Source organism: Dunckerocampus dactyliophorus, chromosome 20, assembly GCF_027744805.1.
Source record: "Dunckerocampus dactyliophorus isolate RoL2022-P2 chromosome 20, RoL_Ddac_1.1, whole genome shotgun sequence".
NCBI lineage: Eukaryota > Metazoa > Chordata > Actinopteri > Syngnathiformes > Syngnathidae > Dunckerocampus > Dunckerocampus dactyliophorus.
In genome coordinates, this window is record NC_072838.1 from 18,092,426 (window position 1) to 18,120,000 (window position 27,575).

The window sequence follows — 27,575 nt, forward strand, 5'->3', positions numbered from 1 at the left end:
TAAAAACATCCATAAAACAACCCCCCGCCCCATTGGAATTTGTGTCAGTATGTGTCCTTCGAAAATTAATCTGTAAAATTTAAAAAAGAAGTTGGGCTTCGTTTGTCAGTTCTATCGTTTTTAACGTCTTTGCTTTCCCAGTTTCTCTGAACGCATCACGAGCATTCGCCCTATTTCTAAGGAAAATTGGTAACATCTCAATGTAAGGTAGGCGAGATTGTAAAATATGTCCATAAATGCATTCATACGAGGATTAAGAGCAAGATTACGGGGTGTTTCAGTGGTGTTGGGCTGCGTGGGGGCTGTCTCGGAGGGGATTTTAAAGTTACCGCTGCACACCGAGGGACGTGATAGGCTGACGCCGAGGAAGAAAGGAGCTGCTGGGACTCGGCAGCTCAGCAGTGCCGCTGGAGAGCTTCTTACTCGACGACCGCAGCAGGCTCCGGCGAGAGAAGTAGTCGCGGGGAGACAACAACAGAGAAAGGAGGACGTTTTTACTTTCTATTCGTTATTAATCTTATTTATTGTTTGCGAGTGGGAGACGAGCATGCAACTTTGGTGACCATCACCCCCTTGACGATGGTGAAAGAACCGGGACCGAGCCTCCAGCAGCCGAAGGGAACTTATTGTTGTTGTGCGATTGTTTTGGCTATGTTACCCCCTCCTGTGAGTTCGGGATCGGCCGTGCACCCTTGAAGATTCTCCCTTTTTCCATGCAACACAATCGAAGGATAAACATCAAGGAAGGATTGTGCTTTTAAAAAGAAGAGTTTTGCCTTCCCTTTGCAGAGAGCCGGGGATTTAAATCGACATTCGCTGTGTGCTCAGCAAAGAAAGACATTCATGTGGCCATTCTCTCTTTAGCCAAACATTTTCTTGGGGGAAAATTTGCATAATGACCAAGGAAAGACCTAAAAGGAATATCATACAGAAGAAATACGTAAGTACACTACTAAAACAACTCAAGTTTGTCACCTCGATTTTTTTAAAGAATAAACTTTAGCCAGGGGTGTCGCTCGCTGCTGGCGGCTTGTTGTGCTTTAAAAACACTTTTAAACGATCGTTTTCTCCATTTAGTACCCAAATTAAACCCAAGTTTCTGCACGTTGATAGTCATTTTTGAGGTCGTCGGCCATGGCTCAGCTCTTTTTCCACTCGTAGCTCCACGCCGAACGCTTTATCTCACCTTGTTGTGTGTGGAAATTTGACAAAACATCAAAATATGCTTTAAAACCTACACCGTTTCACGGCGTTATGTTATCATTGTGGGTTTTAAACGGGACTGTTGTGGCTCTTTAATTTTAAAGCGTGAGTGGGGGGAGTGAGTAAATGAGTGTGTGTGTGCGCGTGCATTGGAGAGGGGGAAAGGGAGCATGCAAATCAGCATTTTTTGTGCCTTTTCCACTCCACGACACTGCGTGGGGGGTTACAAAGAGTTATATTCCACACTTTTTGTCATAATTCAATGATGTATGTATGGCATTGGTGACCTCTGTTTGCTAGCTAGCTAATGCAATACAGGACAGCAGTTAGCATGCTATCGTCCACTTGCCGTCATCAGAACACTCAAAATGGCACGTTTGTGGCGTCAAAGGTGTGTTTTCATGAAAAAGGAAAGCTTGTTTTGAATTAAAATAAGTCGTATGTGTAGTCGCATTGCGGGGGAGGGGGTCTCACGTATGAGACGACCATTTTCTGCTAGCATGTAACGCCGGTGACCGTGTCGTACTCGTAACATGTCACTCGGTTACATTTGAAGGAATGCTGCTTAATGTGAAGAGTAGGGTTTTGTAGACATTCTTCATTGTGAGGGAAGAGGTCAACATTGTCCAAAGCCTCAGAGTCGTCGCTTTATTTCCCACGTCTGGTCTTGTCAGGCCATTTAAAGTTATGGCTGGTGGTGCGTTTGAGTGCATGTGCTCATGCTAGCAACACACGACTCATTTGTTGTAACAACATGACGTGTCATTTGCTGATTACAACCAAAGACGGCATAATACTACACATACACTACAAAATAAGCGCCAAATGTGTCCTTTTCACGTCTGGTCGTGTGAGGCCATTTAAAGATATGGCTGGTGGTGCGTTTGGGTGCACGTCCTCGTGCTAGCAACGCACTCGTTCTAACAATGGTTACATGGTGTGTTTAATTGCTAGCAACACGCGTGACTCATTGTAACTACATGGCGTGTTTAACAGGTGATTTGAACAAAAAACACGTAAATCTCTACAGTAGATACTGCAGGTTAAGATTGAAAGTTGCCTGCTTTTCACTTTGTTTTACGTACATGCGCTCATGCTAGAAACACGCGACTGAGTTGTTGTAACATGGCGTGTCTTTTACGGATTACAACCAAAAACAGCACAATACGGGATGTGTCGCTTTTCACGTCTTGTCTTGTGAGGTCATTTAAAGTTTTGTCTGGCGGTGCGTTTGACTTCACGTCCTCATGCTAACAACGCACTCATTGTAACAACAGTGCATTAAACGGTGTGTTTAATTGCTAGCAACACGCGTGACTCACTCATTGCCGTGTGTTTCATTACTAATTGGAATCAAAAAACAAGCAAATCTCTATATACTGCAAAAGAAGCATCAAAGTTTTGGCCTGTCATGTCAGGCCATTTAAAGTTATAGCTGGTGGTGCGTTTGCGTGCACATGCTAATGGTAGTAACACATTTGAACAACAATGCGTTTTAAGGACGTGCTTGAAATCGGCCAACAGTAATTTGTTTGTGATGAGCAGCACTTTGCGCTGACATGACTGTCACCATTGTCTCCTTTTTAAAAGACTGCTTGTGTGCTGCAGAAAATGTGACCTTTGGCATTTGGCATCATGTTGTGGTTGCTGGCCTCCTTGCACACTTGCATTTATCATGTGATCATTGGAGCTCAAGTGGTAGCATCAGGGGCCGGGTGGATGTGGCCATGTTTCCACATCTGTCTTGCATTTCTCAGCAGCTGCTTGCAGTTGATCCCTCAAGTCTGGCCTGCAACAAACACGGCCTCGCAAATGTTGCGGATCCAACCTGGAGGGACTCCCTGCCCTGCCCCCTCTTCCCTCCTTCCTTTAGGCTTGAGGGATGGGACTACTTGGTCCTGCTGATCCTCCCCCTTACCCTCTCTTAATTAGCGTACGACAATTATACATGCTTGGCTCAACCATTTCCCCTGAAACACGAGTCCACCCCCCCGCTCTTGAGGCCCCCCAATAAACATATTACAAGCCGTGGATGATATTTGAGTTTAATGGTAATGAAATGATGGATTAATGCGGAATGACATCTTTCATGAAGTATGCATTAACTATAAAGGCAATGCTTAAAGTATCAATTTAACTGTTGTGCAAGTATAAAAATAAGTCCCGTGAGGATGTGAGTTGATCGGCACACTTTGGGGTGTACATTCCATGCTTTTATTATTGTTATACACTTGGCCATATTGCACCGAGCAAACCCGACAGAGATGCATGTACAGAATGACCCATCGAGTGGCGAGTTTATGTCCGACAAAGTTTCCTAACAGCAGGGACACGTGCTGACGAGGGAGCGGATCACGTTAAAACCAGGTGTTTGCTTTGTTGTTGTTGTAGTAGTCGCCATATTTGGAATTTGGAAGGGTCCCTGAAATGATTTATGAACTTCGCTCAAAAATATGATATATTGTTTGTAATTATGTTCCACATTGTTCGATTTGTTGAAGGCCAAGGGTAAATTAGCAAAAAATACCTGTACATATATACTTAGTGGCGCTAGCCATGACAAACTAGCTCGCAGCTCAGCCTCATTTCCGGAAGTGACGTATTGGGGGTAGTATGCTCAGCTACGCAAACATAGCGGTGTAGGAGACAGATGATGTTTACAGTGAAGGTTTGAGCGATGTGTCAATAGTTTTGGAGGAGGAAGAAACATTTGGAGATGCACTAGAGGACTTGCAGAACAGGGACTTAAGCTTTAAGACATGGACATTGAGATTGGTCACCTTCAAAACACAGTATGGTAAGTATAAATTACTCTGGGGTTGCTTATTTTTCAATTATTGTTTTAAAAGGGCTTCTTAGGTGGAGAATGAATGATGGACATCTATCTGTCTCTTGTTCTCTGTACTTTCTTCATCCATTGTTGTCTTAAACCTTCCTTTTTTTGGAAAAGAAACTTACAGTATCACTCGGGATTCCGTGAACATCCAGCAGCAACACCACATTTTGGCATGACTACTATTTTGGTGAAAAATACACTGAAGCAAGTCGACAAGCTATCTCGAGAAGCATATGCTTACGCTGATTTCCCTGAGCAGTATTACCCTCATCACGTGTCTTTCGGGAACGAGGCTGAGCTGCGAGCTCGTTTTTTGCAAATTTAACGTCGGTTTTCAACAGACTGAACAACGTAGAACATAATTATAAACAATATTTAAGTTGATGAGTCATGTCAGGGACCCTGTCATCTTCTGCTTAGATGAATTGTGCAACTTGTGGTGTCGGGTTATGAGAATTTTGTGTGTCATAGCGAAGGGCACCTTCATACCAAAATGGTGAAGGTTCCGCAGTGACTTGTGTATGTCCCGACATGACAAACACTCATGCCGAATTCCGGGGGCTAATACCTTACAAGCCACGTATTGACGGCGAACAGACCAATCCGCAGGCCAAGCTCTATTCGCACCTTGCGATGGAAACTCTGTTTTCATAATTTATCATCGCCCGTCCGTGTATTAAACGCAATTTAATTTTGGTGGCCGTCCAGCCAAGTTGCTAGGTGGAATTTGTTGAAGTATGACCTCTGGAAATGCCCCAAATCCTCACCCGTAAGCCAAAATGGCCGACAACCTGACCATGTGCCGGGTTCGGTGTCAGCTATTCGGGGTGGGCGGGTTTTTGTCCGGGTGATAATTTGCATATATGATCACCAGGACACACACGCTTGCAAAATTTGGGGAGTATGTTAAAGCTGTCATAAAGGTGATTTAGTTGCCGTGGTGATAGGAATAATGGGAAACAAAGCAATTCCAATAGGGTCCATGCACCCTCATTGCTGGGCCTAGCGGCCGAGGGGCCGAGCGCTAATGTGAGCCGGTGTTGTTGTAGCTAACCAAGCATGACACGCACATTGTGAAGAAAGATAGCCAGAGTGAGCATCATAGCGGCGTTGCGGGCCGTTTTGTGCCGAAGCTGCTTCTTACTGCCTGTAGGCCCCAGCTGGAGCCAGGCCTCACACTCAGACTTTGTGTGTGTGTGTGTGTGTGTGTGTGGGACAAGCACAGCTGCTGCAGGGGCCTTTGCAAATGTAAAGAGGCTGTCAGTGTTTGTTTCATCAGGCACACAACTGATGAGGGCCAAGTTGGAAATCCACAGCGATGAGCGCGTAAAAAAAGAAACCAAAATAGAGCAGGGCAGTGCAAAGCCTCGGCCCACCCTCCCTTCGGTCTTCCTCTCTTTATCCCCCCACCCCACCTCTGGTTCTTGGGGCTGTCCAAATGAAATGTGGGCCCCATGTCGGACCACGCCGAGAGGGTCACCGGGTTGTTTTCCACCGTGCCCGAGCCTCTGCGTGCTTCATTTAACCTTATGTTTCAATGCAAATCCCCCTTTCATTATCCCCCCCACCACCTCCTGACTCACGTGTGCAGGGCTCACTTACTGTGCAGCCTCCCTCCCCCCGTCGCCATGGCTACCACTGCAAACCAAAAGCGGAGCTGTGCTTTATTGCCTGTTTATTTGACTGGCCCTCGCTATGTTTATGTTGCACGTGGAGCCGGTGAAAGGCGCCGGGTGGAGAGTTACCGTCTTTTCCATATGCTTCGCTTGAGTTTGACACTGGAGCAGTTCTGCTGCGACATTTTCTTTCCATATATGTATATTTATGCCAAGTGTGACACGAGGACGTGTCACACTTCCAGCCGGCAGTATTTTTACTCTTGACAACGTCTTCTTTGATTGGGGAAGACGACACCGGCGCTATAAAATGACCCGAAGGCGTGTTATACTTTACTGTATACTTAAAGCTTTAGGCTCACTCACTCTTTGATTGACACTACTGTCAGGTGTTGTTAAACTAGTTTAGTGGAGTTTCAAACAAAATTTGCACGACCTTTTCTAACCAGCCAATAAATAAGTCATTTTGATGCAGTTTTTAACACTACAAATCTGCATTTCGTATTTGTCCTTTGTGAATAATGCAAGAAACCGACATGCACGGACTACAAAGACGTATAATTGCTCATTTTTGTGCAGATCTGGATAAATGTGCACATTATGTTTTTTAGACTGTTTTTATATTACAAAGGTGCGTTTTCTATTTGTTGGTGAATAATTGAATAATTTGACTAAAAATCCAAGTACATGGTCTACTGTGAACTATAATTGCTCATTTCGGTGCAGATCCGGATAGAAGGGCACATCCAATGCATCGTTGTGTCTGTTCGTGATGCATAATGAAATCATTCTACTAAAAATCATGTGATAGCTAGGCGTGTGAAAGGACTACTGTGAGCTGTAAATGCATACAGTGTGGTGTTGATTGTACTTGTACGTACTTTTAGAAAGATGCGCTGTTCTGATTGATTCATTGATTTATTAGTGCGTTTGTGCTTTGGGAATATATAGAATGGCACTGCTTGACACTGGAGAGCGCTTCCTAATATGTTGTTTACATGAAGAAAGAAACTAGGCTTTCTGCATGATGTGGAGCAGCTCTGTACGGCTGCAAAGCACTAATTGTCAAAACAACATTGCTGTAAAGGTGGAACTTCTCTTATTGGATCTCATTGGATTGTTCGGGTGTACCTAATGTTGTGTCCGCCTCTGTATTTTATTTGTTAGACTTCCACTGATGGCCAAGACAGCGCTTTGTTTGGTCATATTGTGGAAAATGACGTTAAACCAGCCCACACTGCACCCCTAATTCCCACGTCCTCAAAAGTATCATTTGTGTTGCCAGTAAGTGCCGCCTTCGTGTCATTACAGTCCCTGTTGATTGCTGGTTATGTTTTATGCTAGTTATCTCACACACACGCCACAAAACAATCACACTCTTGTTATGCAATGTGACCTTCACTCCTTATCAGTTGCTCGTGTTAAAAAATGTTTTCTTCTTTTCGTCTGATTTGCTGGCAGCGGCTTGCTCACGTGCAGAGGCAAAGGTCTCTGGGTGCACGCCAACCCATTTGTTCTAGAGGTCTCCGTCATAGGTGTGTGTATACTGTATGTGTCACGTACAACAGGAGCGCCTTCTCTGTGCACCACTTCACTCGGTCATGTGATTTATTCATTTTTTTGAATACGCTCCTGTGGGTGTGGATAGAGATGGGGGAGTTAGACAGCTGGTCAGGCCCCGAGAGGCTCCGTGTGTGTGTGTGTGTGTGTGTGTGTGTGTTGTAGCACAGCTTATCCGTCCATGATCAGCATTTCATTTTGGTCTCTGGCTTGGTTTTGCAAGCGGGGGCAAGACAACAATTATTTTTATTACTGGAGTTTGTGCATCACATTATTTTCAATTTAATACCAGCTTAGCTTCTCTGTAAACCATGTCCATCTGCCTAAAAAAGCAGGTATTACTTTGTTTTTGTTGTGTGTGGTTGCTTGACTTGCTTTCACTTGTACTGCGCGCTTAAGCCAGTTGATGGGTTTGGTCAGGTTGTCTTCCAGCGGTATAATGTCCAACAGCCATGTGACGTCGCTCTCTTCACTTATTGGTTTTGTGAAGTGGAATAATATTCAATATATGACCAAGTGAGGGGGGGGCACTACTAAATTATCGTTACTCAACAATCTACCACATCATATATCTTCAAACCTTTATAATCGTGAGACAAATGGTTAAATACTTATGGAGAATTAGTTGCTACGTTGGCAGGGGTGTCACAAGATCTCGGCAGATTGAAACGTGACAAGATGTCTTATATTAAAAAAACTGCCTCATGGGTACTAGGACTAAGACGACAATTAATTAATTAATTTATCACACAATAAATGAACTCTAATTTTTCCGGCCTCGATATATTGCCATGTGCATGTGTCTGTTTTCCTCGTTTCCTGCCTCCAAACAGGCAGGTAGAGGGTTCACTCTGTGCATTGGATTCAGTACCTCGGCTCGTTTGTTCCACAGAAGAACCGGGTGAGCCCTTTTGTCAGTCACTCAGTCTCGGTGGGTGGAGGCGGTCCTGCTCGCATGCACACAGAATGCAGAAGAGTGTAATGTAGTAGAAATTAAATTAGTAGATTGCAATATATGGTCATATGTGTTTCTATTGTTTCATTGTACTTTTCTTAAAAGTAATGTTAGTGTCGTCTCGTTCTCATAGATCCAATCTCATGTATCGTCTCGTCTGACCACTAATCAGTAAGACATTTTGGTTGATGGTGGCCATGTTTTTCAACCAATTTTGTTCAAATTTCATACGCTCGTGCTTGACAGTCCTCTAAAGGCGTGTGCCAAATTTGGTGTAAAATTTTGTCGAAACACCCTAAAGTTACAGTGGGTGTTTTGTCAACGAGTGCATAGAGCTGTGTGACAAATATCAAGGCAGTCCGATTTATGGGGTCAATAATGTTGCCACCATGTAGTGTATTTTTCTGAAAAATAAAGGCACAGGCAACAGTGGCACGTTTTCATCCTTCAGCGTTTCAGGAATTGAAGAGTTGGCTCACACAAAGGATCAATAGTCTCATCTGTTTACATGGTGTCTGTAGTTTTGATGCTATTTTGGGGAAAAAGCTGTTTATCTGTCAGTTGCTTTGATTTCCTATTGCTTTCTCCCCAATGGAAAATGAGTCTGTTTGGAACCAGGCGAATTGATTACAAAACGCGCTAGTGTGGAAGCACCCTTAATCTGGCGAGCGGCATGTCCGTCTCCCAGCCCCTATTCTATCCCGTTGAATAAACACTCCCCCCATATTTTCACCCGGCCGTCAACCCCCCATCTCATCCTCTATTGTGTCATCTTTTGCGCGTCCGGTGAATTAAGCCTTGGGATGAGGGGGGGATTGAAGCAACAAGAGGTGGTATCGATCCTCCGCCACTGCTACTTTTTTTTCCCCCCAGGCCATGAAAACATCTTCATGATGCCAAAGATGCTGACTGCTGTAATGCTTTGTGCAAATGGTCACAAGAGGTCGGCGTGGGGGGGTGGGCATGGCACGTATCTCCCATGCAGCGAGCATTCTATGACTGACGGTTCTGATGGAGGCTCTGTTCTGCCCTCTTTGGTTCAGCGCTGCATTGGCTGGTCATGTGCAAGCTAATGGAAGTCCCCCTGCATACTTCCATGCTATCTCCCCAGCAGTTACTGGCAGCTCTTCTGCCAGTTGTGGAATGGCTATCCCCCCCTTCTGTTAGAAGCCTCATAAAGACGACCAGAATCACCCACAGTTTGGCCCCCGTTGCAAGGGAGGCTTTTGTGTTGCATCCATTCAAAGTTGAGAGCCAATTTGTCCAGAATTGAGGACATATGTTGTAAATGATCCTTCATTAAACACAAACTCTGCATCTATTTCATCCCCGACGTCTTCCCAGGCATGCTGAGTACAGCACAGTCGTCCCTTGCTACATAGCATCACTCACTGAGGTTTGTCAAAAAATATTATTAGTATAATATAATATATTATTAGTCAAAAAATATTGAAAGACAAGTCATATGCAGTATTCTGGTCACTAGGGGTCACTGGTCAGTAGTGTTACATTGATGGAACATGAGACATGGAGTCAGCCGTGGCATGTCCAACATGGTAGAGTGGGGAAAAAAAGCTCTCCTCCCATTCTGTGTGGATGTGGTAAGTTTTTGGTCTCTTACTTTGTCCTTCTTCCCCAGTTCCATTGAAATACTTCCTTATGTTTAGAACAAATACATTGGCAAATACATACATTGGAGGCTAACTAGTTAGCTCGGTTGCTTGCTATATGCTATGAGTGGCGGCCGGCCCTCTCTTATGTCCGTGCAGTGATTCCGTAGCCTGGGCATTAATTAGTGTTACACGATGTGATGCAAACAAAGAATAATAGGAGTGTAAAGGTGACTATAGGGGTGTTATTTCATATCTACAGGGCTCTAATAATGGTAACAAACCGTATTGAGAAAGTCAAACTGGTTTTCTACGCTCTAACTACAAAAATATTCCGTTTATTAACATTGACTCGTACTTTGGTCGGCTCTAAACGAGGAACGACCGTATAGTTCACGTTGCAGTGGTGTTAGCAAACCTGTTTCAAGGCAGAAAAGCATATCTTGATTTCAAAAGATTCAAAACACTTAAATTGGCAATCATAGTCTAGTATCACATGTAGGGCTCGGTATTTAGGGTAAGGGTGTCCAACTTTTTCCTCTGTGAGCTGCATAAAGAAGCACTGAAGGATGTGAGCGGCCACTTGGACATTTCATGCAATAAAGATGCTAACACCAATCCAATGTAGGCCAAGCTGTCAAACAAAACATCACTTTGTCTCATACAGTAGCTGACAAAGCAATTAGTATAATGTCTAATCGTATCTCTTAATGATGAATCCATTTCATTTTTAGAATATACCGAGGATCAATACAAAAAAAAAAGAAGCCCCTATGACTGCATTTTGGAAAGCACTGGGTCAGGGATTATTAGGAGTGGGTGTCTTTTGAGTTGCTTCTGACTAAGAACAAGAAGTAAGGGTGATGTGATGGTAAGGTAGGTGGCTGTAAGAGGCCGTGTCATTCATAAGTCAGCATAATAACGCATTACATCGCCTACTGAGGAGCAGCGAGTGGTTCGCTCACTCCCTCTCAGCTGAGTCGCTCTATTACTCAGCGCAGCTTCAAGCAGAGCGTAGAGTCGTGTGTGGGGGGGGGCTGTAGGGGACCTCCATGGGGTAGAAAGAAGGGGGTATTTTTGCAAAAATGTCTTTCTGTGAAGGCGTAACATTTTTTTTAATCATCTGAATGCCATTTTAGTGCTGCCGGTGTTGTTTTGGATGCATTCTGCCAAAAGGACATTTTTAGGAATCTCTTCCAATTTGACCAGCCAGCGTAATAAAGTGCAAGCACACACATCTAATGTGGCCATCTGCGCTCGCTTGTCCTTGCCCTGCAGACTGCTAGCCATGATTGTCGAAATAATACAAAAAAATAAACGGCACTTAGTGGAAGAACATTCGAGTCGTTGACTACTTATTGGCGTAAGCTCTCGTACTCCTCAACCGCTGCTCACAAAAAGCATGAAAAAGTGTCAAAACATGCCTCCCCAGCATTCTATTTCCTGTGCTATTATCTCACTGACAAAATACACCACATGGTGGCGCTGTCATTAACCTCCATACGCTGGATTGACATGAAAAACATCCACTGTAGCTTTAGGGTATTAAGCCGAATCACCACCAAATTTGGTACACACCTTTGGGGGGCTGACGAGCACATTTGTGTAAAACATGAGTGAGATTGGTTGGAAAAACATAAAACGTCTTACTTTTTACTCATTGTGCATTTTGATTCGCAGAAGTAATTCCACTCCATAAGTGTAGATGACCCTTGGAAAGTGGAAGACGGTGGACTTTCTTCTTCTACACTTTGGTGTGTCCCGTGCTTTCGTCTGCGTGTCTGTTCACAGCGCCACGTGTAGGTGTGCCTTGTGTATCACATGGTTTCCACCCAGTGATCCGTTTGCGTCAGGATGCAACTATTTACTAATTCGGCACAGTGTGGACACAAATATTTTTCAACCCGCCAAAAAACACAACGTTCTCGTGTGGACAGGGCCTAAGATTTCCTCCAGGCCTGCAGCAGCAGCTAGCTGGGGTGTGCGTTACACCAGGGGAAGGGTGCCACAATCTGGGCCCAATTCCCTGACCCGCCTCCGCTGGCCGTGGATCAAAGAACATCACAAGGGAAGGAAAAGGACTGCAAAATCGCAACCTGTCAAGGAGAGGCAATCTGAGAGTGAGGAAATCTAAACTCCACACAAACGTAAGCCTTTGTTGCTCTTGGTATTCGTAGTAGCACGTGGAGAGGAGAAATTCACACATTGTAAATGAACAATGCAGGTGTGAAACATCATTTCAACGCCAACTCGTAGGAAGTTACCATGGAAACTTGAGCGTATACACCCAGCCCCCCGCCCTGACTGCTTCACTTCTTCATATCCGTCATGCATGAAGAGAATCACCGGTTACTATAGGAACCAACACCATGACAAAGGTGCCACAGCAAGTCGGAGGTGGTGTATCTTTAGGAGGAGGAGCCAGACAGCGCTTCCGTTTCTTGTTTTTTTCAACTTTATTATGCTTCATCATGTGGTCAGTGGCTCCACTCAAAGTTACAAGCTTCGTCTCGCCATGGTGTGAGTCACACAAGTGACGCATCCTTAAGTGGTAGCTGATAAAAGAGGGTTTTGGGGGGGGGTAGTTGTAAATTTGACTTCCATTTCCTAGAATGTTTTTTCACGTTTTGGATATTAGTCTTTTGAACCTTGGATGACATCCTCCAGTAACTCCCAATTATTTTCTCACTGTGTTTATTTTTGTTACGAGGAATGTCACAAGATATCGAGACATTAAAACGTGACAAGATTTCTCGTTCAGAACAAAGCGGTCCAGTGGGCTCTAGGCCTGGGATGATACTAAATGAATCACACAGTACATGAAAATGTGCTTGGTCATTTTGCCAGCCTCAGTATATTTCCATGTGCATGCACGTTTGCTTCGTCTCCCGCCCCCAGACAGGCAGGAAGAGGGTTCACTCTGCATTGGTTTCAGCACCTTGGCGCATTTGTTCCATAGAACAATGGCATGAACGGAGTGAGCCCTTTTGTCACTCATACAGTCTCTTTGTCTCAGTGGGTGGAGGCGGGGCCGCTTAAAAGTAAAGTTAAAATCTAGTCTTGTCTCGTTCTCTTAGACCCAATCGCGTGTATCGTATCGTCTCGTGACACTTTTTTAGTTTTTACCCTTATTGACAGTATTTGCATAAACAAGCCCAGTAACCCCGTCAGCGGAAGACATCACCGCTTTCCATATTACTCATAGCGTTGCGTCATTCTTGACGTTATTTCTTTTATCCACAGCAGGACGGCGGACAAGACGCAATAATTCCCCCCCCTTTACAATACAATACATCAATTACTGGTCACAGCCAAACGACTAAATCAAGCACCAACAAATCAACTAAAGCTGCGCAGTGGCAGGTTAAGCTATTTAATTAAGCAAAAAGTAGTACATTAAATTAAGGAGTGACGGAAGCCAGCGAGGTGTTCCGTTTGTTGTTGTTTTTTTTTTTTGTATTTCCACCCTGCATCTTTTACGTGGTAGACGAGATGTTTTATACACGCTTGTGAAACAATATGGAAGATATGCGGCGTGTGAACCGCTGCGCACACACAAGCGTGAAACATTGTCAAAACCTGCGTCCATACTGTGTTACCCGTGCTATTATCTTTCTGACAGATCCACCAGATGGTGGCGCTGTTAATAAACCCTGTAAGTCAGATTGACTTGAAATTTCTCACACAGCTCAACGGGATCCACAAAATATCATTGTAACTTCAGGGTCTTTTAATGGAATCACCATGAAATGTGATACAATGTGAGACCAATGCACAGAGTGAACTCTCTTCCTGCCTGTTGGGAGGCGGGAGATGAGGAAAGCAAACATGCTTTGCGTGGCAGTATAAAAATGGCCCAGTTCATTTCCATTTTATTGTGTCATTAATTTATGAGTTTATTATTGTCTTGTCACGTTTTAATCTCGTGAGAGCTTGTGACGCCCCCACTAATGATTATAAAACTCTTGAGGACACCCGTATTACATTTATGCTAGCATGTCTTCCAAAGCATTTTGACCGGGGGGGGGGGGGGGGGCAACATGCTATTTATTGTCATTGGCACAAATTAGGCTTTTCCATACTGCTAATATATCCACTGGAGTCGCCAGGGAAGGGTAGAGAAACGTTATATTGCCAACTACTGGCCCGGCATGCATCTTACAGTGTTTACGCGCAGGTGTGAGCGCGAAACAATCGAACCTCCTGAAAATGCAAAGAAAAAGCCCATTTACCATATACTGTACCTCCAGGCCTCTCTGTGTATTCACTTTCACCGCACAAGACATTGAGAAGCACAAAAAGGTGGATGAGGTTGAAGGTGTGAGTGTTCAGTCCCAGAGCTGAGGGGGTGACAATCATTCCTTTAATTGCCTCGTCTTTGCATCGTGCCAGGGAATGGATTCCCGAGCCTCGCGCTAAAAGTCCCCAAGCATCGGAACTCCACTCCTTGCCTAAGCCCTGGCTTTGTTTCACTGGCTGTAATCACACACACACACACACACACACACACACACTGGGGCGGGGGACGGGGGGGCTTTAAAAGGCTTAAGATGTCGGACACGAGCGGAACGCGGAGAAACGTGATGTCAGTGTAGCGCGCCGAGGTCTAGGTGAGTGGTAAATGAGCGTACTTTTAGTGTTATCACGTCATGTACCTGGCAAGCATGGACTCTATTCACTTAGTATTGATTCATTCTGGCTGCAATTGTGCGAATAGTGAGAAATGTTGTCACAGAGGCTTAAAATGTCAAAGAAAGAAATGTATTTTAAGAAGAATAACTCGTGGATGACGGCAAATCATTGCAAGTGGTCCCCAGAAGCATGGGCTATGCCCCCTATGGGCAAAGAAATGGGAAAGTGGCATTTTTAAAATATCCTATAGTCCACGGACGTATGATCTATGAACGCATATAGCGCTGGACCTAAAAAATAGTGGCTGTAGGCAACTCCTTGATGTGTTTTTTTTATGAACTCCAAAAGATGTCAGTACAGTCGTCTCACTTCACGCTTTTTCCAAAATGATTTCATGAATAAATGATTGTTGTTTTGTGGTTGAATATGGCCTATTATTAGTATAAAAATGCATATTTAAGCAAATTGTACTTATTCTTGGCCTAAACGAAGCATTTTAAAGCATAAAAATGGCTAAATGATCAAACTAAAATAGAAATACAAGGCAGAAGAAGCATTCTACTTGAGAATGTAGAACTGTATTCTACATTGGCCACTAGGTGTCAGTAATTGGAACCACGATAAAGGAGGGACGACTGTACTGTTTATATTCGTAAATGACTATGTGGTCAAAGCCAAGTTGTATGTAGTATTGTACATTAGTATTTCAAGCATCGTGAGTGGTCAGCAACCAGCACCTTTATCTGCCTCTTTTTGCGCTTTAAAATGTTGGTTGCTCCTACTCAGCTACATTTTTTCCTTTACACTTTCTCATGCATTCCATATCATGAAAGTTAAAACAATTCATTTGTTTTGCAACTTATTTCCTCTCCAATTATGGCCTGCTTGCAATGAACGCCCCGCCCTTTACGCGGTTCAGGTAATAAATTCCCAGGCTAGCATTACAGCATTTCATTCATTGTCGTCCTGCATGCCGGTGTGTTTGTTTTTTTTACCCTGAAACATCCTTGCAGCTACTTTGATGACTGTTGCTCGTGATGAAAGCACGAGGTCAAGGTTAGACAAGCATCTCATTTGTTTTACGCCCCGACGATAAGAACACACGCCTCATTGAAGCCATCGCTCCCTAGGATCGGGTTCTTCCGCGCGGCGTCCGGTTGCCAGTTGGGATGACGGAGGAGCTTGCAGTGGCGCGATTGTTGGCCAGTTCCTGTCTTTCCTGTTGGCTGTCAGCGGAGGGCTGCGGTGGCTTCCATGAGCCACCGCTGGTAATCTTATCTGACTGACAGTGTGCAGCCTGCAGCCCTCTTAACGCCTTCCTGGCTGTGCTTTGATTGGCAGCTTATATTTTGCTTTACATTGCAACTCATAAAGAGGGCGTGCCAATTTAAGTCTCTCACTCACATTATCCACCCTTGATTGTTGTTTTCCAAGGGCTAATGCGATGTTGTAGCACAATCAACGGCCGCCGCCGTTCTGGCAGGCTGCGTGCTGAAATGTATCCGCTGCTTTTTGCTTTTATGGGGAGTGAACTCTCTCCGCCTTTCCTCGTGTTTACCAGAGCGGGCGCATATCTCTGCTGGCAGGCGTCAGAGGTCAGGCTTGTGATTTTAATTAACGCCGCCAAATGAATGAAACGGGATGGGGAGTGACTCTGCAGATATTTAGTTTCTCACAAACGGCCCATTTCTTGCGAAGGTCAGGGTTGTACCAAATCAAGACGCGTTACACATTCTGATCCTTTTTCCTGCCTGTAATGAAATAGTAACCTGGTGCATGTTAAACACAGGAAGTGAACAAGCCATCAGTAATTGGTAAGAGATAGGATTAGGGAAGCTCTGCTTCTCTCGAACCCATTTCAGACCTATTCAACTGTGAAAGTGCAAACATATAGTGCGTCTTTAATGCACCTTTTGTTAATATGTTGAAAATAAATTAAACCATTACTAAAAGTGTTTTTTTCCCTTTTCCCTCAATGATTGCCTACACCAGGGGTCTGGAAACCGCAGCTCTTTTGTCCTTCTTCTACGTCTCCAGCTGGTTTATGCTTCCGTGTAGCCACTACGTTGCCGTGAGCCTTTCAAAGCTTTGAGCATGTGCCGTGCAGTTCTCCGCCTAATTCCTAGGAGCAGTATTTTGTGGTGAGAGACTGTCATGCTGGTCAGCTATTTCGCTTGTTAGCTTCCTTTGTTGCACCTAAAAAGTGATAGGTGCAGAGTGGTAGTGAAACCAATCGATGTGTGACAACACTTTTGTTGCAAATGCTGAAAAAAAACAAAAACAAAACACACACTACATTACCTTACACTGCATGAAGTCAGTCAGTGGAAAAAAAAAAGTTGTCCTCCCATTCCGTGTGGCAGTGGTAAGTTTTTGGCTTCCTAAGTTTAGAAGAAATAAATTGTAAGCTAACTGGTTAGCTCGCTAGTGACCCTCTCGAGTCCCTGCAGCATCAGAGATGCACAATGTGTTGCAAACAATGAATAATAGCAGTGTAAAAGTGACTATAGGCGTGTTATTTCATGTCCACAGGGCTCTAATAATGTTAAAATCCGTATTTAGAAAGTCATAAATGGGCCCACTTATGAAAATATTGCATTTATTAACATTGAATCGTATATCGCGGGCGGATCTGGAACCAATTAACTGCTAAAAACGAGGGATGACACTACTCTTAAGGAAACTATATATGTAGCGTCACCTTCAATTTGTTGGTCAAAAAGGTTTTGTGGCTCCGAGTAGGTTTGAATTTGGTTGGCTCTTTGATGCTGAAGGTTGCCGATCCCTGGTCTACACCAAGGGCACCCGAAGAGCTTCTATTCATTTATAAAGTATTTTTATTTGTAAAGTTTATTTATTTGTATTTTTAATTGGTCATTTTAAAGATACAATTACAAAAAAACGCAACAAAAATGGGGGGGAAAGTGTACTATACAGTAGGGACAAAAAGTTAATGCTGATGCTATTGACAGAAAGGTGACTTGCAGGCTATTTTGAATCTTTTAAATATATATAGCGTTGTTTTAAATTTTTAGTCTTTTTTTTTACACAGTGAAAAATCTCAGCATGGCCTCTGGCATCCTTTGATATTTCATTATGTGTCCCTCAGTGCTCCCTTTGCTGGTGTACACGCTCCTAAATAACCGTGATTAGTCTACAATTGACAGAAAAATCTTCTTCCTCATTGTTGTCATCGTAACGCCACCTTACCATACATGTCAGTCAAATAAACACACATCCTGCAAGTAAATGCATCGCTTCCTCCTTTCGTTGTTGCACGTACAGCACAGCAGAGTCCCCACAGATGCAGCAGATTGACCCCTGACCCCGTCTGGGGGCCCACAAGCCTCCCCTCTCTGCCGGTGACGCGCACAGGATGACATTTATTGTTTCAGCTCCGGAGTGAGCTGTTAACAGAATTCCTCGCAGCACCTGCGCTTGGCGGGGCCGTGAAAGGCTTTAAATCAGTCTCGCCCCATCCAGCCCGACGACACCACTGCTGTAAAAATAAGTTAAAAAAACTGAATTGGGATTTTAGTCGATTCTTTAAGTGGGCCAATGTAGGATTTATTCTTGCCTTTTTGTGGAGAGGAGTACAAAAATGTTGTCACTTGCTTTACAAGTCCCATCTTTATGGGGAGGGAGAGTCCAATCTGTGTAAATGATTACTGGAAATGGTCCGGCAAACTGATTTGTATGTGAGGAGGCCTTCACGCACTGCTTGCTTGCTCGCTGCATTTTTATTCTTGGCAAATGCACAATTATGTATTGTCCAAATATCGGCCTTGAAATGAAAAATACCTACTAGCAATATGCAGTGTTTATGTGTCTGTAGCTTGGCCCAAGGTAACAGTGGAACATGAAGGAGTGGCTCAGGATGACAACAATGTTGGCTACGCCAGCACAGCCATGTGAGCGACAGTGCTAACATTACACTCCCATTTTAACAGCAACTTCATGCTAGGGTAGCCTATTCATTGAACACCGCAGCTGACTGATGGACTTTAAGACGTGTAGCAAAGCCCCTTCATGACTTCAGCGACTGTTTGAGGACCTCTTCTCTCAAAAGTGGAGCCAACAAGTTAGGGAGATGATAGATTTGGTGCTAATAAACAAGCTCCAGGGACACATTTCACTGTTAGAATATCATGTGGCAGCCTTTTAAGGCTTCATGAAACAAGATTGGTGACTAGAAATGGGGAAAAAACTATAGTTGGTATAGTATTAAGATGTGTCGCGAAGCTTGTGTTGTAGGACTTTCCTCCATGATGTCAACAAACTTGAGTTTTTGGGCCTCTTCTCTCAAAGTGGAGCAAAGATGTGAGGGAGATGATACATTTTTGTCACATTTGGTGCTCATAAACACGCTCCAGGGGCACACATCACTGTTAGAACATCATTGATGGACCCTTTCCTTTATGGGCTCATCAAACATGATTTCTGACTAAAAATGGAAAAAAAACCCTCCCAGAAAGTTGGCACAGCTTTATTTTAAGATGGCTCGCGAAGCCTGCTTTGGAGGTTTTTCTTTCATGATGTCAACAAAAGCAGGCGTTTGGTCTTCTTCTCTCAAGAGTGTCGCAAAGTGGAGCAAAGATTTGTGGGGAGATGATAGATTTTTCTCACGTTTGGTGCTCAAAAATAGGTTCCAGGGACACATATTATTGTTAGAACATTACTGAGGGGCCCTTAAAGGAAAACTGCACTTTTTCTCAGAATTTTGCCCATCATCCACAATCCTGATGTGAAACATGAACACATTAGCTTTCTCTTTTCTGTGCCTTCTAAAGATATAACTGCTAAAAAGAGGCAGCTAAGAATGCACGTAATGGGACCTAGTACGCTTATAAAGCCTTCTGAAAAAAGCGCCAACAATGCTCATTTCACATAATGTGACCTGCATGTTCAACAAGCTACAGCAACATTGTTACGCTTTGTAGCGCTGAAGAACTACTTTTCTGGTGTAGTGACACCTTGCCACACCACACTTGCTAGCGACTAGCTTCACCACACACTCGGACCACAAGCGAAAGGTAACGCTACATATTGGAGCTGCCGCCACTGCTGCTGCGTTTTTATTTTTGAGTTTGGAAAAGTTAACACTAGGTGTAGTCTTAAAATGACCAAAATACTGCAAGTATCACATGTTTTCATGAAGGTGCCTGTTACTGCATGCTCACAGCATGGATATAAAACCATAAAACCTTGTTGGAGGTTTTAACATCTGGAGTAGGTGTGTCCCATTACGTGCATATATTAGCTGCCTCTTTTTAGCTGTTTTTGTATCTTTAGAACGCACAGAAAAGAGAGACATGGGTTCACGTCTCACATAAGGATTATGGATGAAAAGTGCATTTTCCATTAGTTTAAGGGCTCATGAAACAAGATTTTTGTCAAACAATGGGCAAAAACATAGAGCTTTATTTTGTTTAAGATGTGTTGCAAAGCCTGCTTTTGTAGGTTTTTCCTTGATGTCAACAAAAGCGAGTGTTTGGGCTTCTTCAAGTGGAGCAAAGGTGTGAGATGATAGCTTTTCCTCATGTTTGGTGCTCATAAACAGGATGAAGGGACACTTACTGCTGTTAAAGTCACTTTGGCGTAACGAGGAGCCTTTTCATATGAGAGCTGCATCTACTGCATCAGTGTCTGGTCTTGCTTTGCTGGCATGAGATGAATGATACGTTGTGAGTGTCAGGGAAGCACCTCTCACCTGTTTTCCGTCCGTGCCACCAAGCTCAAACAGTCCATGACATGGTACCTCACACCGCCCTTAAATAAACACACCCACCACCGCAGCTGCATACTTGAACCTGCTGTACCTGGAAAGCACCTGAAACGCTGAAACCTGAGACATTTCTCGCTCACATAAACAGCAGCGTAGACCTAACTTTTTTTTTTTTTTAGCTAAAAAAAATCTCAATGAATAATGCACTATTTTTAATTGCATACAATTCAAGCGTTTGTGGGTTTTGGAAGTGCAATTCAAAGAAACAAGATCCAGTTGACTAAAACCAAACCCTGACACGAATGTCTCACAGCTGTCTGGATAGCAGGCCAGCATTCAGTCACATCCCAACATCTTTCTTCCCTTCAGTGCGTCTTTTCTTCTCAAGTCAAGATGGCTGCTTTGGCCTGTGGCTGGCTGTTAACACCTCCAGCCTGGAGAAAGGGGGAGGGGGGGACCTTCTCTTTTTGTTGCTGCTCACCACAGGAAAAAGGAGAAGAAGAAGGGGAGGGGGAGCGTTGGACGTAAAGGGGCCCTCCTCCGAAAAACTCTCGGCAGTCGTCGCAGGCGTGAGTTTATGTTGCGTGAGCTCAGCGTTTGCCTGTGGAAAAGAAGTAGGTCAGCACAGAGACCTCGTTCAACCCGAGCCGAGCCACTCACTTGTGTGCACGCGCGCACGTGTGTGTGTGTGTGTGTGCGTGTGTGTGCGTGTGTGTGCGTGCGTGCGCGTGCGTGCGCGTGCGTGCGTGTGTGTGTGTGTGTGTTTGTGTGGGGGTGTGTGTGTGTGTGTGTGTGTGTGAGAGTGAATTCCACGTCCGCCGGGATCCAGCCTGACCTCCGCTGACTTCCACAGCACAGAGCACTAAATCTGCGCTGCTCGGCGTCACGGCGAGCAACCAAGTCAGCACTCGAGACTGACAGCAGGGGCAGGAAGTGAGGTGTGGTGGCGGGGTGACGATGGCGGAATGGAACAGCGCTCTTTGGGAGAGGTTTGGGCCTGAGGGGAGACTATCCACTGGTCCAAATTCTCTCTCCTCTTTGCCTCGCTCATTTCACAGCATGCTGCTGTTGTTAGGGGATGGCTGGGATGCTCCGCCCCTTTACCCCCGCCAGGAGCCAATCAGAGATCATATGCCTCCCCGGCCTGCCATCTGATTGGTGGGCTGTCTCAGCCAGTTGAGTAAAATGGAATTGATGGGTAATCTGGGGCCGGTGAGGACTAAGTACTGTACACCAGCATCAACGTATTAAATGATTATTTTTATAGATCACAGATGATCCCAGATTTAAACATTCAGTCCTTCAAAAGTCAAGCAAGTCTGTGCTCCATAAGCTAATAATAGCTCAGTTTTCTTGACCTGAAATGAATCCTGTGTTGCGTGTTGAGCTTGTTGCGGCTGGTGGTGTTGCAGAGTGAGTGACTCATGCGAGGGCCTTGGCAGGCAGGGCTGCTCTCTCTCCCTCCTGGGTATTGTCATGGCTCTGAATGGCTAATGGGAAGTGAAACCAGAGCCGTAATGGCCGCCCAGTCGGGTCCTTCGTTGCACTAAAAGAGTGTTTGTAGAAGTGGAACTAATGTGGGTACTGATTTTTTTTTTTTAATGCACCTTTACAGTTGGGCAAACCCATGTTAATAACACACTGGTAATGTTAACATGCCGTGCATATGGCGGATTCCCCCAACACCTTTTTGTGAGCACACACTCCCTCTTTCTTGTTTTACCTCCCTTAAGGATGCTTCACAGCATCCAAATGAATACAAACGAGCGACCCAACAAATACGATAACAAATGCTCCTCGCTACTACTAGTCCCGTCAATACAATATTGATTAGGAACAGCTGAGAGTGTTAACATAGTGGCTTTGTTCCTACCGCCCCGCCCCCCAAAAAGACAGAGGGACCTTTTAAAGGTTATACAAATCGGGATTTGACCAATATTTTGGCGCTAAAGTCACACAAAACGTCTCGAGAACAAAGTAAAGTTCAAAGCAACTCTGGACTAATACAGCCAGTGAAAGTAGAACCTGGGCTCCTTCAGCACGTCTCCCTGAGGTGTGATATTCTACTGAAGGAAGACACCTTACTCCCCCTTCGCAGTGCTTTACAGTCATTGCAGATTGCATATTTACAATCCAAAAGCCAAACCTACTGAGCTAGCAAGCTTGTTGCTGTGCGGAGCCAAAATGAGATTTAATTGTGATTAAATATTTGAATTGATTGACAGCCCTACTTAAAAGTAACCTGTAGAGCAGGGGTGTTCAAGCGCTTTTTCACCGAGGGCTGCGTACTGAAAATCAGAGGATGCGTGGGGGTCACAAAAAAAAGCTCACATCCGTTTAAGCCTGCCGCACTTAAATCCAATTCCTAGTATCGATTTAATCGATTGATTGCCTTTTAAACGATGTTAGATCAATATATATGTTGTCCTGAATGGAAACGTGAGAGCCCTGATCAATGTAGTTGAATCGTAGGAATATAAATCGATTCATCGATGTAGTGAATGAATTGTTACACCCCAGGTACAAAGGCTAAAAAGCTTCATATGTATTTAAAAAAAAGCTTTGTTTTATTATTGGTTATTACCGCTTCAGCTTCTTCTCTTTACATTTTGTCTTTTTGCTCTATTTCTCCCATTTTTACTGTTTTTTTTTTGTTTTTTTTTTTTTAAGTAAAAATTGTATTTTTACAGTTTGCTGTGAGCCACAACTGGCCCACGGGCCACACTTTGGACATCCCTGCTGTAGAGTTAATAACGGTTGTAAGTTTCCATTCAGGAATTAAAACTAGCATGATAAATCTTACAAATTTCTATTGTTTCCTATGATTGGCTGGCATCCAGTCCAGGGTGTACCCCGCCTCTCACCCAAAGTCAGCCGGGGTAGTCTCCAGCATACCCCCGCGACCCTAGTGAGGAAAAGCGGCATAGAGAATGAATGAATGAATGAATATTTCCTATGGCCGCTAACTAATAAAGGTTTTAAGTTTCCCTTCAGGGGTTACAACTAGAATAATACATAAAGACACACTTTGACCCCAGAACAGATTATTTGATTATTTCCTATGGGATGGTAGAAATCCAACAAATCGGAGGTTGACTCGTGTCCCCAAACAACTTTCAAAGTTCCCCTGTATTTAAATTGTATGAATTTGTTACTTTTGTCTCTGTTTCCTGACACAAGGCTCACATTTAGAAACATTGCAGGAATCCCCACGCTGCTTGTAACGGAACAGAGACTCTTTTTAAATCATTTGTTGTCTTTGGAGATGACTTGGCTGGGCCACAAACCCACAAACCTTTCGAAAGTGTGTGTTGGCTTTAAGTGCACTCCTAGGAGCCGCCACCTCTTCAAACCACGGCCGGAAAAAAAACATAAAGACTTTTAAAAAGGGCGAGCGTACGGTCCAGCAGCTCTGAATGCGCCCGGAGGATAAACACGGCCCTGAGTTAATTATTCGAGCCAGCGGGAGGGGGGGCATGCTTGGCACGCAAACCTACACAAGGTTTCCCCAAAGATAGCGCAGGCACCTCGGCGTCCTCTGCAGAATAACCATCAAATGTTATTTTACAGCAACAGGCACGAAAGTAAATGTGACCAGTCAGACGTTCGGTCTGAGTCATCATGGCTGCACTTTCACCCCGCACTGCGTCCTCCTGACAGGAATAGATGACTTTAAGCGAGTTTCACTATGACGCAAGCGTCAAAAGTGGCGGGCGGGCACGCACACATAAACATAAACACCCATGAGGAGGGGAAAGTCTTTAATAACGTCATCAGCCATTTTCCAAAATACAGCCTTTTTACCATCATTTCTAGCTACAGAAAACAAAAGAAGCTGACTTCCCCCCCCTCCAGGGTGCCATCACTGCTTTGAATCCAGCGTATTTATGCTGATGAACATGCTGTGTAGGTGTCAACAATACGAACACCCATTCTTGCTCTGACTGCATCGGCCCTCCATTGACATTTTGTAGGAGCTGCTGTGTGGTGATAAATGGAGGCGTGGGAAAGTGAGGGAGTGTTTGGTCCTCCTCCTCCTGCGTGGTGAGTAGCGAAGCTGTGATGCAGAGTCACGGCGGGGGAGGCTGCGAAAGAAAGCGCTAATAATGTGATAATGTGCGTTTCGAAACACCGTCCAAACGGCGATACTTGACAAGATTGCGTCTTAAAAGCACCGACGTACATCCTCGCAGGATTTACACACTGCAGTGTGTTCTAGTTGTGCAGTACAGTGTGCCTTTTTTGTATTGTATTGTATGTACTTTATTGATCCCACAGCGGGGAAATTTACTTGTTACAGCAGCAAGCAAGCAAGACAAGTAAAGAGCAGGTATTGGGGCTAGAAGATGAGACGAGATTTTAACACTTCTTTCAGGAAAAGTATAATGAAGAAATGAATGACAATATATTGCGATCTACTAATTGAATTTCTACCGCATTACCTTGCATTGCTTCTCACGAGGCTACACTCTTGTGCACACCGTGTGTATGCTTGGGCTCACGTCATCCATCCCATTGTTCTATGGAACAGACGTGCCAAGGTGCTGAGACCAATGCACAGAGTGACCTCTCTTCCTGCCTGTTTGGAGGCGGGAGACGAGGAAAACAGACACGCATGCACATGGCAATATATTGAGGCCGGCAAAATTATTACATGTCACAAACGCCAGTTTTACAGAGTGAAAGATGACATATTAAAGGAACTATTGCATTATTATGGTATATTATTGTTATACATTATTCCTATTATTATATCTTATCATAACATTAGTGGTTTATCTGGTCTCAAAAAATGTTGACAATGTCATTTCGCATCAATTTTTGGGACAATAAACATTTCAAAACGCACCTGCACTGTTTCGTGACTCTTTTTAAATAAAGTTAGTCTTGTCATGTCCTTCTCGTGGGCCCGATCTCGTGTACTGTCTTGTCTCGTGAGCAGGGTGTCTCCTCTTGATCCACTGTCATATCCTTTCCAGGTTCTTTAAGGGTGTCTTTACATGCGAACATTGGAGTAAAAAAAGGGACTCTTGGTTTCTTTTGCCTTGTTTAAAAAGTGTTCTCTGCATAGATGACAGTGTTTTAAATCCCACCACCGGGACCTGCAAAAGAGCACGCCGGGGTTCCAGGTCTGTCAAGCCGTTAGCATGTGGGGAACCCTCTGCTTGAAAAGGCCAAAATAAGACAGTCATGCTAATGTTAGCTTATCCTGCTGGATAATCTCCTGATGCTGCATGATTATGATACTCCAAAGTCTCCACTTTGCCCTCATTCTCCTCTTGGATAAAATTCATGTCTGTCCGAGAAGCAAGCGCAGGAAACCCTTGTTCTGCTCCGCTGCTGTTTGTTAGCGTGCCTTCTCTCCACTGAGGCGTTCAATGCCTTGTGGTTTTTGCAGTTTCTCTGCAGTACTATTTTGAAGTGGATCTCACACCACTCGGTGGTTACACGCCTAAAGAATCCCGCTCTCATGCGATTAGTATCACTGAGTCGCAACACGAGGTTGGGATTGACAGTGTGGGAAAGCGATGGTGTCTGCGGGCAGGGAGGACAAAAAGAAACATCCTTGGTTTTCTCCTCATGTGGTTTGTGTGGCGCTTTTGTAACGCGGAGTCTAATCTAGTCGAGGTCGAACTCGCTCGCTCACCACACTAACCCACCGCTTGGGAGATGGAAGGGAAGGGAAGGGAGGGGTGCCGCACAAAAGAGGAGGCGAGGAAAAATATCCCAGCCTGGTGGTCCAGCTGCTGACTGACTGTCGCTTGATAAGAAGATGGGGAAAGATGCCTGCAGCTAGCAGTGGGAGGGGATCAGGAGCAGGTGTGAGCGTGGGTGAACAGATGCGTGCGTGTGCGTGCGTGCGTGTGTGTGTGTGTGGAAGGAAGTTCAAGGCGAGGAGGACGCTACTTCCTAAATAACAGATGTTTGGGGTGGTAGCAGCGCTTGGGTTTGTCTTCTGCTGTGTGTAGACACTGGCACTTAACCTGTCTACAGTACACACACACACACACACACACACACACACACACACCCTCTCTCTTGGCCTTCCTCTACAGATTCAAATTTGTTTTTTTTTATCCGGTGGTCAGTAAAATCCCCAGCACCTCATGGGAGTTGTAGTTCTAGAGCTCTAGTGTCTTTCACCTCCCTCTAGTTTGGACATGGATCGGACATGGATCAACAAGAAACCCATCAAACGTGGTCCTGGTAAAGCTACGTATCCAACAAATATTACCTTTCAATTTGTGCACAAATCATGCATATTTATACTATTTATCACACATTTTAAGTAAGAGCGTATCGGAGGGATGTTGGCCAAAATGTAGTCTTATCTAGTTTTGGATGAATTGGCACAGCTCCAGGCTTTGTTTTAAGACGTGTAGCAGAGCCTGTATTTTTGTTTTATGTTGAAAAGCAGTCTTTTGGGAAGTGGTGTGAGGTGTGTCAGAAAAGTTCCAGGACAGGTGTCACAAAAGATGTCTTTCAAATCCAAACTACAAATGAGAAGTTAATCCTCCTGCAGTCTGATGCACTTTCCCAGCCTTCTCCGTCAACACCTTCATGCATTCTTCCCGGCTGCCTCGCAGCTTCGTGGTCAGGGCTATCTTGATGTCATCCACGTCCTGAAAACGGGTCCCCTTGATGAGCATCTTGAGTTTGGGAAAGTGGGAGTAAAATCACACAGAGCCAGGCTGGGTGAGCAGGGAGGTTGCTCCAGCACGGTGATGTTCTTCTCGGCCAGGAGCCGTTGGGTACTGGGGGCATTGTCCTCCTGCCCCAACTCTCGCCTCTTCTTGTGCAAAAAGAATGTGATGAACATGAACACCACACCTCGTACAGCTCCATCGCTATACTCGGCTTATCACAGGAATGTTGCTGTGCACCTTGACGCCCGTGCATGTAAGCTCTCTCAGACCCAACAATGCCATTGTCAACACACCTATCGATTTTGTCTCCCTCCCGCTCTTAGTTGTCGACGGCGAATGAAAGGGACACGATAGATTGATTATGTTTTTACTCGTGCAACATTTTTCTTTCGGGGCCCCCGCATCATGATTGATTGCTCCCAGCGACCTTTTTGTCGAGGGCAAACGACAGAAAGGCAAGCCCAAGTGTACACATTTGTTCAGCTTTTGTTGAGCGATAAATGCCCTGAGGATTTTTTTTTTTTTGGAGAACTTGTTCATCCTGTTCACCCTGAGATAAGCACGGACGTTTTGATTGTCGTCGTTGTCCGTTGTTCCCAGCTTAAGTGACACAAGCTAACTGGAATGCTTCCTTGAAGAATCACTGCGGTGGCCTCGAATTTCAACCAAATTTCATAGGGGGACCAAATGTGTACGTCCCGCTGTTTTCACATCTCACTATGTCCGTTTTGAGGCTAATTGCATGAAACTTAGCCAAGATTTTTTCATTTTTATTAGCACTTTTAAAATTC

General features: G+C 44.5%; 1 protein-coding gene across 1 annotated transcript in view; it reads left to right on the top strand.

Annotated features, from left to right (window-relative positions):
• Positions 1 to 307: 307 nt before the first annotated feature.
• Positions 308 to 27,575, top strand: part of jarid2b (jumonji, AT rich interactive domain 2b) — a 94,285-nt gene continuing 67,017 nt past the window's right edge. The window contains 1 exon segment of the mRNA XM_054762859.1: positions 308 to 940. Coding sequence (XP_054618834.1) covers positions 896 to 940 — 45 coding nt within the window. The 5' untranslated portion in view covers positions 308 to 895.